The 20,063-nt window shown below is 37.6% G+C and overlaps 1 protein-coding gene across 4 annotated transcripts in view; it reads right to left on the reverse strand.

Annotated features, from left to right (window-relative positions):
- Positions 1 to 2,326: 2,326 nt before the first annotated feature.
- Positions 2,327 to 20,063, reverse strand: part of FRMPD4 (FERM and PDZ domain containing 4) — a 370,395-nt gene continuing 352,658 nt past the window's right edge. For 3 of the 4 annotated variants that reach the window (XM_088051869.1, XM_088051870.1, XM_088051867.1), the window contains 10 exons: positions 19,594 to 19,725; positions 17,392 to 17,511; positions 16,457 to 16,593; positions 15,111 to 15,237; positions 12,696 to 12,785; positions 11,923 to 12,105; positions 8,600 to 8,738; positions 6,952 to 8,013; positions 5,356 to 6,627; positions 2,327 to 4,229 (listed from right to left, as the gene is read on the reverse strand). In XM_088051869.1, coding sequence (XP_087907995.1) covers positions 2,884 to 4,229; positions 5,356 to 6,627; positions 6,952 to 8,013; positions 8,600 to 8,738; positions 11,923 to 12,105; positions 12,696 to 12,785; positions 15,111 to 15,237; positions 16,457 to 16,593; positions 17,392 to 17,511; positions 19,594 to 19,725 — 4,608 coding nt within the window. In that variant the 3' untranslated portion in view covers positions 2,327 to 2,883. The remainder of the gene's footprint in view (positions 4,230 to 5,355; positions 6,628 to 6,951; positions 8,014 to 8,599; positions 8,739 to 11,922; positions 12,106 to 12,695; positions 12,786 to 15,110; positions 15,238 to 16,456; positions 16,594 to 17,391; positions 17,512 to 19,593; positions 19,726 to 20,063) is intronic. The other variant, XM_088051868.1, reaches the window with a different exon arrangement.

Here is a 20,063-nt window from a genome sequence, read left to right on the forward strand (position 1 = left end):
TGCTGAAACAGACCCTGCTAAAAGGCTTGTCCTCATCCTTCTTATAAGGCCTTATTTAAGTATTGAAAGGCTGCAATAAGGTCTCTTAAAAGCCCAGTAGAAAGACGAGAGTACTTTCTGACAAAGGATGATTGTGAGACACTAACCTAATATGCCTGTGAATACATGTGATTCTAGGAGACTGCAGACAAATAATTTCCAGCAGCTGTGCCATTGTACAAAGCTCTCATAAGGCAGCATTTAAAAGCCTGCATATAAATCTGTGTGGAAACATGAAAAAGAGATTCACATGGTACTCATGGGGCTATCTAAAGTCCTGGGGGAAGGAGAAACTGCCTTCTAAGAGATGCCTCAGAGAGCTTGGCTAGATGATCCCATTTATCAAAATTGACACAAGAGCATGGTGGTGCTTTATGAAATCACACTGTTGAATCCAGTCAAGGGTGACCATGCTGGTCAGGGGCTGCAGCACATGATGTATGAGGAGAGACTGAAGAAACTGGTTTTTCTCAGTCTGGAGGAGAAAAGGCCTAGGGGAGACTTTATTTCAGCCTACAGCTGCCTGATGAAAGGGTAGAGAGACAACAGAACCTGACTCTTCTAAAGGATGCACATGAATGGATATTGTTGGAACATGAAAAATTCTGATTAGACCTAAAGAATCATGCATTTTTTTAGCCACAAATACTGTCAAATATTGGAACTGGTGCCCAGAGAAATTGTGGGACACCTATCCAAGGACAGGTGTCCCACAATTGGATATTCATATCAGCTCTGAGCAACTTGATCTGACTAGACCTGAGCAGGGATTGAACTAAGTGAACTACAAAGGACCATTTAGATTTACAATACAAATTATTCTATGATATGAAAAAAGGACAGATAGACACAACTTGTTGAAAAAAAAAATCAAAAAACAGAGAGAGAGAGACAGAGAGACAGAGAGCAGAGACCATAGTTAACTTTAAGGAGCAAAATTAACATGTTTACCATCATAAAAGTTCTAGAACAGTAAGAAGAACAAAAATCTACTTACCTTTGAAATAAAATAAAATCCATTGAAAAGAACTGGGATGAAATAACTGGACTAAAAATGCTTAAAGTAACACATTCCTATCTACGTCAGTGCTTAGTTGTGACAATCTAAATTTGTTTTTGAAACTTAGTATTTCTAAATCACTGTTGACATTTTTAAAACTCAGAAAACCATCAAGGAATAGATACAAATGCAACAGCTCAGCTTGGTTTTTTTTCCCCAGTAAGAAATACTCAAATCCCATAGTATTTGCAGCGCAAGAGCAGCACTCACAGCCCCACTCTCTCGGCTGCCAGAACGAGAGCACCGAGTGTGAACAGCACACAGGACAAGCTGTTGTCACCCACCAATAGTGTCAGTCAGCCTGCAGCCTATCTCTGAGCTGCCCTCCAAAGTGGGTCCAAGTACTAAGTGAATTGGTCTCAGAAATCGGACTCTTATTAAGTGAAGTGCAAGAAAGTATTTCCTTGATTTTGTTGGTTTAGTCATTCTAATTCAGCACAGAAAATTTCACGTGTGCTTCAACTGAAAGGGTAGAACCCAAAGTTCAAAACAAGAGCTGTAATACCCTTTGCACATGGCATTATGAGAAACAGGTGAAAATTACCTACATCAGTTTGGAGAACGGAGGCTGCTGCTCCTTGGTCACTGAGAAGTTCACCAGACGCTCTTGTGAAAGCCTATTTGCCAGCCAGAACTCAGAGCTGCTGCTTTGGCTGCCTCTCAACCACAAGGCTACAAAATGTTTTCCAGAAAGGTTCAGATGGAAGAGAATATTCACAAATTGCCTTTGTCATCACTCAAGAGAAGAACTGTCTCTAGCTGGAAATATTTCAGAGATATTTATTGTATTCTGAAAATTTCATTTTATTTCTAACTTATTTACAGTTAAACATTCAAAATCATAAAATATGAAGTATAAAATATTTAACAAAATAGATGCAGTCCATGTTGTTCAGGTGCACCATAAATATATGATGAAACAGTAAACAGCATAGGAATTTTCTGATGGTCCTCTCTGTCATTTACCAGCAAAAAGGGTGTGTAGACCTGCCTCATACATTCTGGTCTGACCATTATGGCATCAATCTTTCATTTCAGAGAGAACACCACCACTGCTCTGGTTTCTTTGTCCTCAGGCCTGCACAGTTACCTTCACTGTCTGAAATGCCAACACTAAAGTTCAATACATCAGATCCCCTCTGAAGTTAGTATATTCATATATTCAATAATTTTTTTTTTTAAATACAGAATTTCCTAGAAAAGAAGAATCAGGTAATTCAGTCCATATGAACAAAAGAGTCATTTATTATATATATATTCTCTAGTAAGTTATAATAGTCTCTTGGATTTTAAATGTCTTTTTGCTATTTTCAAAGCTTAAAAATTATAATTTTAAAACATTAAATATTGTGTTATATACATTATGATTTAATTAATCATTCTAAACATGGAGCATTTTCCAAGTAAAAACTTGGACAAAACAGAAAACAATTTCATTGACATAACAGGCTTTAGAAGTTCACTTCATACAACCATAAATTTGACTATATGAAAAATAGCCAAACATCAATTTGCTCCTATATGGGACTTTTTTCTGTTTGTTTTTCTGATCTTCGGGAAAGGGTTTTTTGGCTGTTGTTTTTGTATAAACTGAAGGATGGATCTAGTCATTACTTTCCTCAGTGTTCAGTAGTTTAACTTTTTTTAATCTCATACCTATTTTATATAAAATAACAAAATATACAGAGAAAGCTGATTTTGTTACATTAGTTCATACACATACAGTAAATAAAATTTTTTAATGTATGGCTTTGCAAAGGTAGATTATGAAGTGACTTTTGTATTTATTTGTTTAAAAGCATTTTAAGAGAACGTGTTAGTGTGCTTACAATAGCGGCCATGGTATTCGGATGTCGAGCCAAGAGTTTAATGCTAGGATCACCAGAGGTCTTGCCTGACACTGCTTCTGCAGCCCTCAGAAGACAAATGTAGTTTATTACAACCTCGTCTATCTTAGCTATAATTTCCTGCTGCTGTGTTTCAGAGTTCATGACTTTAACTAAACGCATGCAGGCTTCTGTTAAGCAACAGAGTACTTGAAAGCTGGAAGTCATAGCTAAAAGCATTTCCTCAGGGCTTTTATCAGCCATGGCCATTTTCCTGCAGGCACTTCCCAACTGTCTCGATTCCAAAGATAACAGTTGTTTGTACTTAGAAAGTTTAAGGTCATATGTTTCTGGATGTAAATCTTCTCTCTTGCCCATACTTGCTCGGACCAGTGAGAGTAGCTCATTGGCATCCTTTTGTGCTGCAATAAATCCATCAGGCATTGCATAAGTCTTCTCTTTCATCACATTTATTTGTGTGATTCGTGCATCGAAGGCTACATCGTTGAGATTCACATCAATTTGGCCACCTTGGGTGTCAGCACTGCTCTTCTCACGCTCATTGACTGCATCATGTGGGGGCTCAGCAGCTTTCGGGGACTCCAAGACTTTCTGCTCATTGTCACTGGATGACTGAGCAACTGGTTCTGCGAGCTCACACGGGGTCTGTGGTTCGAAGAGATGCGAGGGCTGATGGCTGTCTCGGTCATCTTCCTCCTCGTTGTCATCATTTCCTCTGCTCAGGAAGCAATAGCTAAAGGGGCCCCGACACCTCCAGGTGCTGCTGGTCAGCTTTCGCAAGGGCAGTGTTCGACACTGCTTGGAGTCCTTCTGACTGGTGCCTGTGCCCGAACACCTCTTACTGTCCTTCCTATCAGTGCTGATGTACACACAACTCTGAGAGTAACTTTTTGACAGCTTTTTGCCCAGGGAAAATTCCACCCTTCTCTCTGATTTGGATTCCTCCTTTCGGGTGGTGTCCAGGCATTTCAAGCTGGCCGTGGCTGCCTTCTTCTCAAACAGCATCTCAGTACCTGCAGATCCTCCAATGCTGCTGCTGCTGCGTCTCAGCATTTTCTTGTTCTGCGGCATCCTGAGGCTTCCTCCTATCATGTCATATGGCCATAAACTAACTGTTGCCCCACAAGCCTGATTTACTTTGGGAATGTCACAAGAGTCTTCATTTTGACTTGGCACCTTTGATTCTGATAGCATGGATGATAGCATGATGGAGTCAGCTAGAGGCTGTCTAGGAAAAGCTGTAGGCATGCCTCCTTGTCTTCCCTTTTCAGGCTCTGTGAAAGCTACACTAGGGGTAGTAGAAGAGCAGACAGAATAATTAAGCATCACCCTGATAATATTCATAGGTTGAACTTTTAAATATCTTGTAACAGTCAGTACAAATGGTTTCCTGGTATTTCCCAATAGTCTCCATTCCTCAAAATATTCCATCAAAAATTCATTACCAGTATTTGTATTTCACTAAAATGCCTTTTACAACCAGTTAAATTATAATTTATGAATAAGTAATTGTTCATTTCGCTACAGCAGACTTGCTCAAGAAAAGGAATAGCAAATTATGTACAAAACATCCTAAATCTCCCCTAATACATGGATGGTATGTTTTCCATTAACTAATTAGATGAATAATTTCAGATTAAAATACCTCCCTTAACTACATCTGAAAGAGCATGGAGAGGTGTTCATGGTAATTTTGGTTTGCGAGAACCAAAGAGAAAGGCAGAGAAAGATTATTTCTCATTCTGAATCCTAGTCTGTTCTACTTCTGGATTTTCGTGCATTCACACACTACTGCTACATGTGGGTTCCAATCCAAGAAGAGGGAAGCATTTAAAATCCAACTGAAAGAATTTCAATGCTGTCTGAAAGCTGTGCATTTTTTATAACTTTAAAGAAATGCCTACTGTCAGATTGTGAAGTAAATTCATGCTTAATGAGGTAATGACATTTTCTTATTCTTAACATCTGGAGCTTTTTATTCATATTGGCATGGTTTTGACAACCTGCTAAAATAGCATATAAGACACCTAAGAAATGAATCAAAGGTTTTGCTCCCTGACATTAATATAACTTCTGAAGCCATGTTACAATCTATTAAGTGTCTTAGACTCAAGTGACTATGGATTTTGGAGAGGCTTCCAAAGAGTGGAAGAGAGGCCTCTCCATCAGTGTCCCTCTAAATACTTTAGCTGTAATGTGAGGTTTTTTAAAATGTTGATCTTTGTATGCAGCTCATCAGAATATCTCAACAAGTAAAATGAACAGATAAGCTGAAGGTCTAATGTCACTGTTTGCTACAGCTTGATGATACAGTTCCAGATAAAGATAATAGATATGTCTTATCTAGACCTCAACATGAACTTGTTAGCTTTAAGAATAAACACAAGAAACACTTTATTACTGCTGTACCTGTAGTTTCTTTTATCTTGGGGATCCGGTGGCATCCTTCCCTCAAAGTGCCGAAAAGTGGTTCAGCATTAATTGCTGAATGCACAACAGGCACCGTCATCCTGTGACACACGGCTTCGGGCTGCTGGTGCAGGTCCTTGTATGCCGTCCCATGGTTTGGAAGAATGGCAGCTCTTTCATCTGCTGGAACATAGGCAATGCCCTTCATTGATGGATCAGAGATGATGTGCTTACCATCAGAGGTACAAAGAGGGGATTCAACGGGGGTAGCACACGTGCTACTGCCTGTGCTGCATCCTGCATCCACTGAAGAGCACTGAGAACTCTGCAGCGAGAAATGGCCTTCGCTTTGCAGAGATGACATGCGCTTAGCCAAGTGATACTCACAAAGTCTAGCCACACTCTGCTCAGATTCTGGAAGCTTTGAAGGATGGTCATCTGCAGATAAATCAGTATCTTCTGCATCGTTTAGGTCTTTGGCTGAAGACACAGGAGTCATATCTGACAGGAAGTTTTCACCTTGGCTAAGCCCTGAGGTATCATCCTGATCCACCTCAGGATCCACTTCATCCTTACAGTCAGTTTCTGTTTTACCAAGGACAGGAACTCTTGGAAACGTCTTCCCATTAACCGTTTCTGGGCTTGGCTTATCTGCTGCCCCATCATCGGCAGCATACCATCTTTGGCGAAAGGCAGTTCTCTCCACATTAAAAGTGCTTAGGCGCTGGCTGTCTCTTGCTGAAAGAGTTCCAAATTTAGCTTTTAGATCTTCATCAGACGCTGCTTTTTTATTTCCCTGTTGCTTTTTCATAGTAGCATTGCCATCAGAGGAAGCTTTTACTTCACTATCTGTCATCTTATTTTTCCTTTTACTAGTGCAAGAATATACCAAGGATCCCATGTGCAATTTGCTAAAATAATCAGTGACAGATTTTGTTTCCATGGTCTCTGGCTCCATTTCCATGTTATCGGAATGAAGAATCTGCTTTGAAGGCACAACTTTTGACTGTAGCTCTGCAGCCTGACCACCAGCCAAAGGCTGTGAGGGCTTCATGCCTGGCCCTCCAGCCTGATTCTTAGCGATGGGAAATTCAGTCTGCTCTTCCACAAGCGGTTGGTAGCCTTCACTTGTGGTCAAAAACATACGTGCAGTGTTTTCCGACTGTTTCTGTGCTGTGGCTAGTTCAGAGCTTTCAGTCATTTCAGAGGAATTTGTTTCATTGCCAGAATCTGAAGATGACTCAGGGCTATATGCTCGCAGGATAGCTACACCTGCAAGCCACAGAAAATAAGAGTCAATTAAATGACAGCAGCTGAGGCACCTGGATAAGCGACAAGCAAAAGGGGGTGTATTAGAGACAAAAATATTCTTTGCAAGAATACTCTGACTTTATTGCACAGTTCCCGAAACAGGTAGTTTAATAACAGTGGTGGCTCCATTAAATATGAAATACGATGTAAGCAAAATGATGGCAAAAAAATAAAAGAAAAACTAAAAAAAAACCAAACCAACCCTCATGAAATGGAGTACTTCCAAAGCTAAATGGATGAGATGGAATGATTTTCAATGAATAAATGTAACTATGGTGAAAGAACCTGAATTGTCATTCGTCTGCTGTTCCTCTGAAGCAGCCAAAGCTTCTAGTGCTTGAAGTGTAGAGACTACAGCATCATCTAGCCCCTTCTCACACTTCCCCTCTGTATTAGTAGGGACAGCATCGATAAGCGACACAGGAATGTCATCATTGCCTAGATTACTGTCTTGCTCCTTGTTGTCTCTAGGCTGTGTCGCTTGATTCTGAGAGTCTTCCTCATCAGAACTGTCCCTGAAGCCAGGTGGAGGTGCAGCAATGGCCATGTTTAAGGTATGCAAAAGGAAATCATCTTCATTGTCATCACCTTCTGGAGGTGGAAGTGAAGTCAAGTCAATAATGTCATCACTAGAACCAGAAAGGCTGAGAAGAGCAGGCCTATTGATTTCTCCTACCATAATATCTTCTTCACAGCTTACTTCATCTTCATCTTCAGCATCATCTGTGTTTTCTGCATAACAGATATCATGCAGCAAAGGCTCTTCTATCCCTTCTGCAGCTCCAAATATTTTACCATCACTTATAGTTGCGTAAACAGAATTTGTAGCAAACTGAATGCTTTCAGCATCTGGTGACAACTCCAGGCCTTTAATATCATTGGCATTACTAAGATAAATGGCTCTTTGTTTTTCTAGTACTTCTGGACTCTCATCCAAAAGCCTTTCATAGCCAAGAGTCTGGGGACTGATACTATCCAAGTTGGGATCTCCAAATATAAAGGAAACTTTTGCTCCCCTGGGAGAATCCTGTGCTTTCTTGCTAGATTCCAAACCTGAGAGTGACAGCAGTGAAGGCTGGTTAAAATTCCTGCTTTCTTCTGTTTCAACAGGGTCACTTTGCTTGGCGAGATGCTGATCAAATCCACCTGAATTGTAAGTATTTTCTATGTACAGATGTCTGTGTTCTTTCTGACATAACAGACTTTCAGAAACATCTATAGTCTTCTGCTTTGCATCAGCAAAGGACATTTGAGCTTCCTGATCTCCTTCAGCCAGGAAAGTGGTAGTTTTTGGTATACAGTTCCACTCAGAAGCAAGGATATTATGCTTCCCTCTATTTTCAGGTCCTATAGCATGGTGAAATAAAACCAACATTGTGAAATCAAAGAACAAAGTCATGTAATTTGTAAACAATCATTTGTTGATGCTGAGTATCGAACACTGAATAGGATAGCTGAGCCATCAAATACTTCAGAAAAATGCTTTCAAATTCACCTCTGTTCTAAGTTAAATACCTTTTGACTTAATGACCTAAAGTTTAACTGGGACTTCTGTAACCTAAAACAAATCTAAACCCCTGCTAGGTACAAATGCTATTGCAGGCATAGTAACACAAAAGCAGCTGGTTTCTCCAACACCATATGTATTCTGACAAAAGATATATGCATATAAAATAATAACATTCACAGGGAGTGTGCATCTGTCTACTAGAGTATGAAAGAAATTCGACACATGGTTTATTTTACCATGAAGATGCTATCATAGGCTGGGTATTAGAACATTATAAAGCTGAACTGAATACTGTGGTGCTAGGTCCGAGCCAGCAATCAGATCTCATTCGACACAGCTTTCTATTTATCTGGAGGTGCCCTGGCTTAAGTTGACTTCTGCTTTATACACTGGGCCATTGTTAACATACTCTGAGATAAATACCTGTTTCTCGGCTCCCTGCATTTTTCTTGTTGGCCATGTTAAATATTGAACGCCTTGAGTCAACCAGCAGTCTGTAGTATCCAGCTGTTAGGCAAGCAAGATTCATTGCATCTGATGACTCCATCAGAAGAGTAATAGGCTAGGAAGAATACAATCAAGTTAAGGCTGTTCCTCCTCAATTTGTTTGCCTGTTGACAATTCTATTACATCGAAGCAAAAGTAATGACATCACAAACACGACACTGAAAAATACATGTGAGAATTTATTTTCCTCACTACCAATATCAAACAGTATAAAAAGTTTAGTCAAGATTGGAGTTGTAGAAAGGCAGAGTTCCAACTACACATCTTAACAACTGATTGCTCTTTTTCTGAATGAAGAAAACTATTTTAAGACTCTTGCTCCATCTATTTCTTGCATAGATATCTTACTCTGGCAAAAGCACTATTTAATGTTAGTCTGAATCTGCCACAGATGAAGAACCTGGTACATTAGGTGCAGTTGTATGGGAATCTGCTGCTTCCCAGAAAATGTGGTGCACTAAGTATATGCAAAGAAGCATGATAAGCAAACTGTCAGGGAAAGTTGAGGTTCATAAAATACAGCAGTCAGGTTAAAGCTATCATCGCAAGACAGGGGCAGGTTAAAAACTTTCAGTGTTTGTGGCTTGGTGTTACTGAAAAGACAAGTGGTGAAAAAAAGAAGCAGATAAATAAAGAGATTGGAGAAAGATCACCAGAAAGGTGACCAGCAAAGAAAACAAACACAAAACACTGTAAGAAAAGACAGTCCTAACAAAAAGTGAAATCTCAGAGCTTTGAAAAACTGTGGCCGCCAGGATAGCAAGCTTTGAACCCGAGACATCCATGTGAAACACTTTAATTCATTTTTCTTTTGTCATTACGTATACATTTTCTTGCCTAAAAGATGTGTTCATGTCTCTATAGCTTTTAATACCAAAAGCTGTTCTCCCCAAATGTAATTTATTAAGGTGGCTAGCCTCTACAGCTCCTAGGCAGGAAATAAAAATGAAGCTCTTACCATGATGCATAGATAGAAATTACACCATAGACAACCCATCTTATCACTCATCGTTTGTAGCAACTCATAGTATGTGGACATTTGTGACACTTTATCATAATACAGCATGCAGAGCCCACTGTCACAAGACAGATGCAATCTGTCTTTCATTCCAGAAGGAATGTCACACACAGCAAGGATGGCTCTCCAACCTACTCAACCCTTTACTGGTAAAAAGACAACTGATTCTGATGGAAGCTGTGGCCAAAACATAACTGATGATCACAGCTTACTACCAAACCCACAATAGGTCCAAAGAGTCTTTAAAAGCCTGTGCTACAGCATCTTAGGCCAAAATGTTCCAGGTGCCCTGAATGTTGTAGGAACTATTTTCAGCAACTTGGAAAAATATTGATGGTTTTGGTTTGTTTATTTTTTTTCTCTAACCTATTTTTGCTAAAGCTTGAGCTTCTATTCCATACTTTTTTTTTCAAGGTATTAAACTGTAGCTATTATAGTTACTATAAATTATTAAACTTACAAAGTGGATTAATTAATCTCTGTTCTTTCTTCAAGTACTAAAAACTGATATTTGAAATGTTACATTCATCTCAAATTTTTCTGCAGTGATTGGCATGAATTGATGAACTCCACAGAACTCTCAGATTGAAAACAATGCTGTGAAGTACTGTTAATCTGCTGAAAAAGTCCTCTGACAGCTAAACTTTTCTTGCCTGCTTCACTTTCTAAGTGAAACATGCTGAGAACATACTTAAAGAAACAAAAATAAAAATCTAAACTGTCTGTTTGCTAAGAAAATAATATCATATATAACATATACTGGTACATTCAGAAGCTGAATATATGAACCTGCTAATTGAGGCTAAGTGAAAGGATGAAAACATCATTATGAATACATACCTGTGTGTGCCTGCATCTCCTTCACAGGACACAGTCACAACTTGTGCCCCACAGAGAGGCAACATTTTGTCAAATTCCACCCAGAAACGCCTAGATTTTAATTTTTAGTCAGTCTTTCTGGGTTTAAGATCACATGTGTTGAAGTGCAAGGAGATGGGGATATGCACAATTTGCAGTAAGACAGCAACAATATTATATATAACAACAAAATAGCATGGTAATACATAATACTAACACATACGGTACTGCATATTACATATGGGCAGATGGGAAGGATTTAATTTCTATATTACTTTCTCCATCTATAAAAAGGTGATAATAGCTTTCTTACAAGAAGGCCACAAATTTAGCACAGTAATGCAGGCAAAGCAGCCTGAGATCCTCAGATGTTACCAATGCTAAGTAAGGTGAAGGAGATGCTGTATTCACCAACCAGTAAATTTTTCTTAAGTTGCTGTCAAAGAGCATTTAGATTACTTTACAACCATGTTGTTTTCATTACCTTAAATACAGAGGAACAGTTTCAGGTCAATACACCCAAAGCATTCAAAGCAAAAGCCTGGTAAAATACTCCTCATGTGTGCTTTTTGTGTATAGCTGGGTAAGCAAAAGAACTGTTAGGTTCTATTTATTTTAACCAAATATGTAAGTTTCAAATATAATGAGACCTCTTCCTTCAATCTCTGATTATTCAGATTAATGCCCTAGAAAGTCTATGAAGCCATTCACTTCAAAGCTAAATACAAACCACAGTAAAAACAACCAGGACAGTATAACATGCAAAACCCCACTCATTTTGCCACTAGATGCTACACAGATGCAAAGTGTTAAGTGAGGTTGAAAAGAAATTAAATGACTATAGGTAAATGATGAGCATCTGTGAATAAAAAATTGGAATTATCAAGGTGCATTCTTACAGTTTATTTTATTAGCAACTGTTATGTGGTGACTTGCAGTAAACTTTGTGGATGTAACACTGGATTACAGGGGACACTGGTCCAATGCAGCTGGAAATTCTTTACTGGTAATAACACTGTGTATTACACTAGAAGGAGCTTCAAAAGAAGGCAGATTTCATCATCACCTCTTTTTACCATGGAAATCCATGAAGACAGTAACAAAGCAAGTTACTAGGGAGAGCAGCTGAGAGAAAAATCAAATTAGAATCAAGCTAGAATGCAGGTTCTGGAAAACACCAGCCTGGTGCATTGTAGGCCCAACCTGTAGCATAAATGTACTGTGACCAAAAAAAGAGCTGAAAATGTATGCTCATAGTACTCTTGGTGTGAAAATGTTCAGAACAGCATAGCTCAATCTAATACTCAAAGACAAAAACATTATTAAAAGATGTTATATCAACACAAATCAATAACAAACTTACTTTTACATCTAAGACGTGCAGTTCAACTCTAACAGTGCTTTCATCTTCTGTAAACATCTCAATTCTGTTCACGTGGCTGAAGTCTGCCAGGAGAGCCACAAGATTTGTTTTGGTGTTTATCACATGGCTGATTCCGTACCGCGGCCCTACTAACAGAGTCACTTCCGAACGCTTTTCTCCCTGCTTTAGCAGAAAAAGAAAGAAAACACAAGTAAAAAACACGACAGGTACTGCACAGTGACGGAAATCACCACTCCTTTCTTTCAGTTACACAGAGTTACATTTGCATGGCATTTTTACATTAAAGATTACTATATTTTTACTAGATAGATATGATACACAAGAGCATACTTGATTCATAATTTTTAAAAAAGTAAAGGAATTTCTTGCTGGATGTTGATTGCACTCTAGATTTTAGGTGGATAGTTAGATGGACAGACGATGAGTGGACTCTGCTTCTGTTAAAAGAAAAACTTTGTCATTAAGATTTTTCCAGACTATCAATTTTAGCATTCAATAGATAATTGGATGGTGTTATTTGCTAAGAAAGTGCTATCTATCTCCAAATTCCCAGTAAAATTTATATTATGACAGATATGTTATTTTCAAGATGAAAAGAAACAAAAAGTGATTTGGTTCAATTAAAAATTATTTTTAAGCATATGAACAGAACATAAACTTCTAAAGAAAATTATATGATCCAGCTTAAAAAAAAAAAAAAAGAATTAGGTAAAAAATAACAAGAGAAGAGACTCTTTAAAGAGAAACGTTACCACTAGTGTTGCCTTGAAGACACGCCCTCCATATAATCGGAGATCACTGAGGAACTTTAGATAATGCACCTTGGCTTGCAGAGCAGAGAGCTGAGAAAGGAGAAACAGGAGTAAGAGGTAGTTGTGGAAATCATCACATTCTAAAATTCCACAAGAAAATGTATTTGTGTAATATAAAGAGAATGGTATGCAATAACAGCTCTTTGGAGCCTGAAAGTAAATCTTGAGATGTTGAGCTTCAGATGAAGAGAAACAGTTTCATTCTTAAAATTAATTTCTTGCTTGTTTAGTTAAAATGCATTGAGGACTTGGGAATGGGCAGATCAGAGCACTTCAAGAACATCCTGACTGCTTTAATGAAAGGAAAATGTTCAAGTACTCAGATTAAACATCTGTTCACTGAGGGATTTGAAGGCTAAGACAGCAGCTTTCCATTCATAAACTCCATCAGTTCATAAACGTTTATGTACCTATACAGAGAAAGGGAACAAAAAATTTGCATTTGTCAGCTATGTATTTTACATTTTGCTAGGTACTTGTGGTGTTTGGTGTGTTATTCCAACTTGTTACTGCATTTCCTACTTTCTGAAATAACACTCTTCCACTATATTTAGTAGATAACAAATCAGAAAGCTAAATACAGCAATATGATCAATACATATGATCATGTCATGTAATACATGTCAGAATTTTTCTCCTCTTTTTTTCCTCTGAGCTTAAACTATCTACTTAAAAAAGAAAGCTTAGAAATACTTTATGAGACAGAAGGGAAACAAGAAACATTTCATTTCACCAGTCTGAATTCAAACCTTACACTTCCCTTGTGTAAATCCTTATATCTGGACTTTTAGAAGATAATATAAAATAGCCTTATATCATTTGCTGGTTTCATCCCTGTCACCGGATTTCTAATTCTAAAACTCATTTAATCTCAAAGAGCATTTTAAGGGCCCTTATCCTAATTTTTTCCTAGACAACAAGCAGGAAATGGATCCAAAGCAGAGCAACTAATGTTAATGCTTTGTCCTTTGCTTCACCAGGTGCTCACTTGGTGCAGAAATACACACGGGTTGTATAAAAACAGGAAAATCCTGAGCTTGACAAGCTTCACTTCACATGAAGGAAGAGAAGACCCCAGAAAGAAATCAATTAGTTCCTGTGTCAGTACCTACAAGTGAGACAGGAGGTGATGAAGAGCTCATATGCTTTCTTTCTCAGACCTACCTGCTAAGAAAGCAGGTTGGCAAACAACGTATTTCCAAAGCTCAAATCAAAAAGAATGAAGCAAACCCAACAAAGTCTGCTTGCTGTAGGAAGGAACTGTTGGGATATCTCTTCTAAGCAAGAACTGATACTGGTATGCCACTGTAAGGCATATCTTACACATGGAAAGCCTGCAGTAGTGACGGCTTCCAAAATAAACCCAAATTTATACTATCAAGATAACAAATAAGCAATTGGCATAATTTAGCCCAGGAAACACACAGTGCTTCAGCCTCTCTTCCTGAGGTCAAACACAGCTGAGCTGTGTTCACAGTCAGGATGTGTTCTGAAACCTCCAAGCAGGATTTCTGCTGATCACAATGAGCCTTAGCTCAGGCAGCAGCTGTTTTGAGTTTTTTTGGTTCAGAAACAAAGTGTCATGAAGCAGGGTTCAGCTCATTTCAGGTCTCAACTAGTCACTCTTAGGTTCTTTTTATAGTCCATGAGGAGACATAAGCATTTCTAGGACACAGGCAATCTGACCTATTTCTGGTCCCAAATGTGGGATTGGATGACTCGCTCCCTGGAAGTGCCTGCTTCTCTCCACTGATTACAAATCAGAAGATGACCTGCACTAAGAAACCACATTATGGTGCCTAAGAGCAGTCTCAGCTGCGTGTATGTAACAAAGGCATTTCTCAGAGACATTGTCTTATCTGTGCTTTTTCCAGCTGAAGTGAAAGCTTAGTGCTAAGAAAAGCATTTTACAACAGCAAGGAGGGTCATTTACTGCAAGGACCATCATCTATCCAGTTACATCTTGGCCAGCGAAAAGTCTTTCTCTACAGTGCAACAGAACACAATCTGAAAAACAGCATTTATGTCAGATGAGAGCATCAGAGAGAGAACAAAGCTTTCCTAGAAAATCTGCCATTCATAGAAAGCACTAAGTTAATTAAAAAATATATGGTTATCATACAGGAGGTATTATCAACCAGTTCTCTGTCATTCCCAAGATAGGAAGATAATTTAGTTGGGGCATAATTAATTATTTTTAATAGTTCTTGGCTATGTTGCGCCAGCACCTAATGTTAGATCTCTGAAAGTATAGTGGCTAGGTGTTTCTCCAAAGGATTAGCTTTAACTGTGTCCCATGCATGCCACACTTTTGTTCTTTAAAACGTATTTTCCATTAAGATGCAAATGGAATACCTTTTTGCCTGGAGGAACTAGGTTTTGATTTGCTTTGACAAGGTGGGAAAGTGCTTTCTTTATGTTCTTTTCTTTCATGCTTTGCAGCACAGCAGATGGAAGAAAAGTCTCTAATCCCCATTCTTTTCTGCAATAAAAGGCATATATTTAATTTCACATTCCTGTGATGAGTATTTATCTAAAGACTGATGACTACGATGCCAAGTGAATGATTACCTGAAAACAGAAGGAGAGTTGATCAAGTCCAGAGTTTTGCAATAACATGTTATTTCTTAAATTAAAAAAATTTATTTCTCAAGAAAAAGGTATTTTAAAATTATAAATAATCTCTCTTCTACCCCTTCCATCTCTTCAGTCATGCCAAAAAATATTCATTCAGAAAAAAATGTTAAAGTTTGATACTTAAAGTCTGTGTAAACAACACTTAATTGCATTGACAAGTATGATCACAGAATTAAAATAGCAGATAATTTAACAATGTAATGTCAGATTTAATTTTATTTTACTGGTTTCTTTTAGAACATGGAAATCAGCTATTTTCTTGTCACTTTATGTTTGGGATTGGGGGAGGGGGTTGGGTTCTCCTCAAAAATACAACCAGTTCGCCTCCATTTACCAAATCTTTTCTGCTTGAACTACCCCTTTTGACAGAAGATTGACTCTTTACTTGTAAGTCATTATTTTTTGCAGATTCATTAATAGGATAGAATATAAAATTGTCTTCAATATGATGGATAAACTCTACAAGACTGAGTGTGTAGCAATTTCCATTCTGGAAGCAAACTAAGCAACAGCAACAAAAGTTTTAGGGCTTGGGTTTTTATTTTGCTGGGGAATTTTGTTGCCTTTTTTTTTTTTTTAAATCCAAGTAAATATACACACATTTGCACTTTCCAGTTTTTTTTTTCATTGTAGTTATATATATATATTTATAATGTCTAACATAAGACAGGTGCCTACTGGAGTACTTCTGGATTTAAAAAATATTACAAACTCCAATCTGTGACCTACTGTCTTCTGAACTGAACAATAATCTGAATCTTACTATAATAATCTTTACTAAAACTTTAGAATACAGACTTTATAAACTTAGATCTTAAATCACTGAAAGCAAATGAGCTATTTACATTTATAGTCTATTTCACATGCCCAAACAGATGATCAAAAGGTAAACAGACCAAAAGGACAAAATGTACCACTCTTAACACACCTGAATTTATTTCAGCCACAAAGAATAAACCTAAATTGGTGCATGCATACAGACATACTAAAGAAACAACCTTAAAGAATCTACAAGTTACTCCTAATGTTTCACTTTTAGAGAACACACAGCAGTCTCAACTTACTCTATGTATTTGAGGGAGATTTTCTGAGTTTGCTTGGTGGTCACAGTTGCAATATACATTTGTAATGCAGCCAACCGCAGGGCAATGTCGTATTTCAGTTCTGGTCCAAATCTTTCCTGGACCACATCGTTACAGCTCTGCCAAAGAACCAGTAGAGGGAGCATCACGTTAAAAAATCTTGCACTAATAATAAATTAATGTTCTTTTATTTTATTTCTTTTCATCTTTTTTTTTGTTTGTTGGTTTGGTTTGGTTTTTGGGGTTTTTTGTTTGTCTTTGTTTGTTTTTTTTGTTTGATTTTTAATTAACACTTCATGAAAAGTAACCCCTAACTCAGAAGCAGAACTGTGTTTTTGCTTTCACATATTGTGTTAGATATTCATGATATGGGGACTAATGAGGAATACCAGTACTTCTGCCAAAGAGCAAAAGGCATGTTTATTTTGACGTAAGCTCTCTTCAGCCTTCCTGGTGAGAAGAGTAATCCTTCATCACAAAGAGTGCTTGGAGGGTATCAGTATATCCAGGATAGCTGGATTCTAATTGGTGAGATACTCAGGAGAACCACATTGCTTGTACATCAGTATTCCCATCCACTTTACTCGAAGCTCCTTTTCAGACATAATTTCTGTCTGATATTACAGTACCATAAATAAGTATTAACAATTAATTCAGCTTCACTCTTATCCAAAGCCAAATATATTTTGGAAAGGTATCAAAGTGTTACTGCTTGGAGAGACTTATGAAGAAAGAGGACTTTCCAGATGATAGAGAATTGCACATTCCCCAAATGCATTCATTGGCTTTATGCAGCAGTAATAAAAGCTAGGATTCACTGCAATCATGCTTTTCTATGTCAAGAAGTAAATTTATATATTTAGTAAGTGTATTTTTTTATTCTCCTTTGCAGTAGCAATGGCTGTGCTTTCACCTACCTGTACATAGAGATATTCAAAAGCAACTGGATCTCTTCTTAAAAGATCAATGGGATCCTTTGGGACAAAGCTAATCCTGAAAAGACATCTCATCTTATGCGAGCTTGGCCTTTGGGTCACCTAGGACAGTGCAATAATAATGTTAGAGCTTGGCAGCACTGGTTGAAAACAGGGTCTATAATCTTGGGCAATGTTACCCTGCTCCAGAGCCCTGTGATAGCAAGAAAAAGAATTCCCATAAAACAGCTTTGCCACGGGCTACTTATTAAGTTCTTCATCTAAGAACTTCATATATATAATCTTGTGGAAGGACTTTTAGATTCATACAGGCATAACTGCCTGATACAACTCATCCTCAAAGCAACAGAACTCACTCAAAACCAGGGTGAAACAACAGAGAAAACAGATCTTAACAAACCAGCCACGCGAAATGCAAACTGAGTTGAGCTTCAGCAGGACTAAATTACTCATAAACAAGAAGTGTTAGGTGTTTGGGGAGAGGTCACATTTTATTTCTTAGACTGTCTGAGAACACAGGTGAGACACAACTTGGCAGCTATTACTCTCACTTTCTCTTGCTTGTTCTAATCCATTAGGCAAATTGAGATAAATTAGATTATTTTCCTGGGTTGTTCTGGATTAAGAGATCTACTCTGTAATTTCTGACTGAGAGCTAATACATTAAGAAATTAAAAAGGCTGCCTAGTGTGTTGGTCAGCAAAACTTTTTAAAGCATCTAACTCTGTAATCTGGGTATATTCACAGGAGATCACTGCCTAGCAAAGGAATAATTGGATAAAAGGGTAACAATCCAAACTCACCATTTTAAGTCATGGTCAGCAGCAACATTATAATGGGAAATTAAAACATTGCTGATTTTACAGGAACTTCAAAGCAGAAATGCTCAGTATTAATGTATTTTACGTAATTTATTCAATTAGGCTAATGTAGTTATAGAGTTAGGGTACTTTATAATCAACATCTTTACCTGACAAAACTATACTTTAAAATATCTCCAATGAAGTCTGTCTTGGTCAAACAATTTTCAAAAGGTCTATTTATTTCACATTGTCTCTTCTTTCTCACATTGTCACCTCTTTCCTAAGTATACAGACATACATATTGCATATTAATAACATGTACAGTATAATACTGTACCTATTAATAAAAGCTCCAGATGGGATTTCTGAAAAGCTCACTAATTTGGTTTATTCTGATTTTTCTGACATCAGTGAGAATTTTACCAATAACTTCAAGGAGATGGCTTGGCTAGGAGAACAAGTATTTAGTATTTCTGGATATTGTGCAATCACTGGATAGTTTATAGCCACAAGAAAATAATGTTAACATGGCAATAGCAAGTGCTTAAAGGCTAGAAAATGCTAGAAAGACTATTATCTGGTAAACTAAGCTCCTTCACACCATTACACAGACTCCAGTTATAATTACAGGGATTCTGTCATTTAAATTAAGTATTTTTCCACATCTAAGAATCCATTTCTCCTTTTTCCTTCTTTTTCCAATTCAACTGAAATTTATAAAATACTAATGTTCTCCTGGAAAAAAAAATATAATAGAAAATTTCAGGCTAAGCAATTTGGCAAAATGATCAGATAATATTAGGGTACTCTGCTGGTAACTGTGAAGTCACACTTCCTGGTTCTAAGGAAGAAAGTCACACCAACATTTTCTGTGTCACAATTCATCATCACTGGTGACATAACATACCTCTGTGTAAACAAGCCAAACTTGACTTCATCAGAAAGAGGACTATTCCCTGTCACACAGATACAGATCTGTATAATCAAATTGGAGCAAAATATCAAAATAAGTCTTTTAAAGAAATTTGGGAAAACTGTGGTTCTAAGAACTGTTACCATGGATTTGCCAGCTGTTGAGTATGTTCACTAGCTGGGCCTCATATGATATGAAAAGGTTAGATAAGCATTTTTCAGATTTCAGTCTGATTTTTTAATTCTTAATATTTTGAATGACACAACAAAGCAATGAAATATGATGTTTTTGTAACAGAAAATACCTGTGAGAACCTTATTCTTACAATCACATCTAAATATCCTAGCTATTTGATAGACTGTATCAAAATATAAAGCTTGCAGTTCACTCATTTGAGTAATGAAAAACATGGATAATTTACTGATTAACCCATCTCATTAATATGTTTTCATATACCATTACACAAACCTGAGTTAGAGTCTCTTGTTCATGTAGCAAAAGGAGTTTCGTTCCAGATCCTTCAACTCTCTGCTCCAGCATTAGGGAGAAGTGTTCAATACATTTGATGGAAAGCTTTTCTTGGAGTGTTAAGATGACATCCTAATTAACAAAGGATTTATAAGAAGTGCTTAAATTCATGAAAGGTTTGGGACCCAGTTCTTCGCTTCCACACAGCCTGAATGTACGCAGCACAGGGCAGAAGCCCAGGCTTTGTGCCTGTTTTGCACAAGTTTCCAGGACATCTCAACCATTCCTCAAACATCCCCAAGATGGTAACAGACATGAACGTGAGAAATACATAAATGGAATTGCTGGGAATAGACAATAATCTGTTGTGGTTTAACATGAAAATTATATTGGTGTGGCCCTTATATCTGTCTCCCTGGAAATAAAAGCCAACAGCAAAGGAGAGATGGTCTTATCACTACTCTTTTCCC

Source organism: Pseudopodoces humilis, chromosome 2, assembly GCF_049639895.1.
Source record: "Pseudopodoces humilis isolate 2021_Gansu_Grassland_sample_001 chromosome 2, ASM4963989v1, whole genome shotgun sequence".
In the NCBI taxonomy this organism is placed as follows: Eukaryota; Metazoa; Chordata; class Aves; order Passeriformes; family Paridae; genus Pseudopodoces; species Pseudopodoces humilis.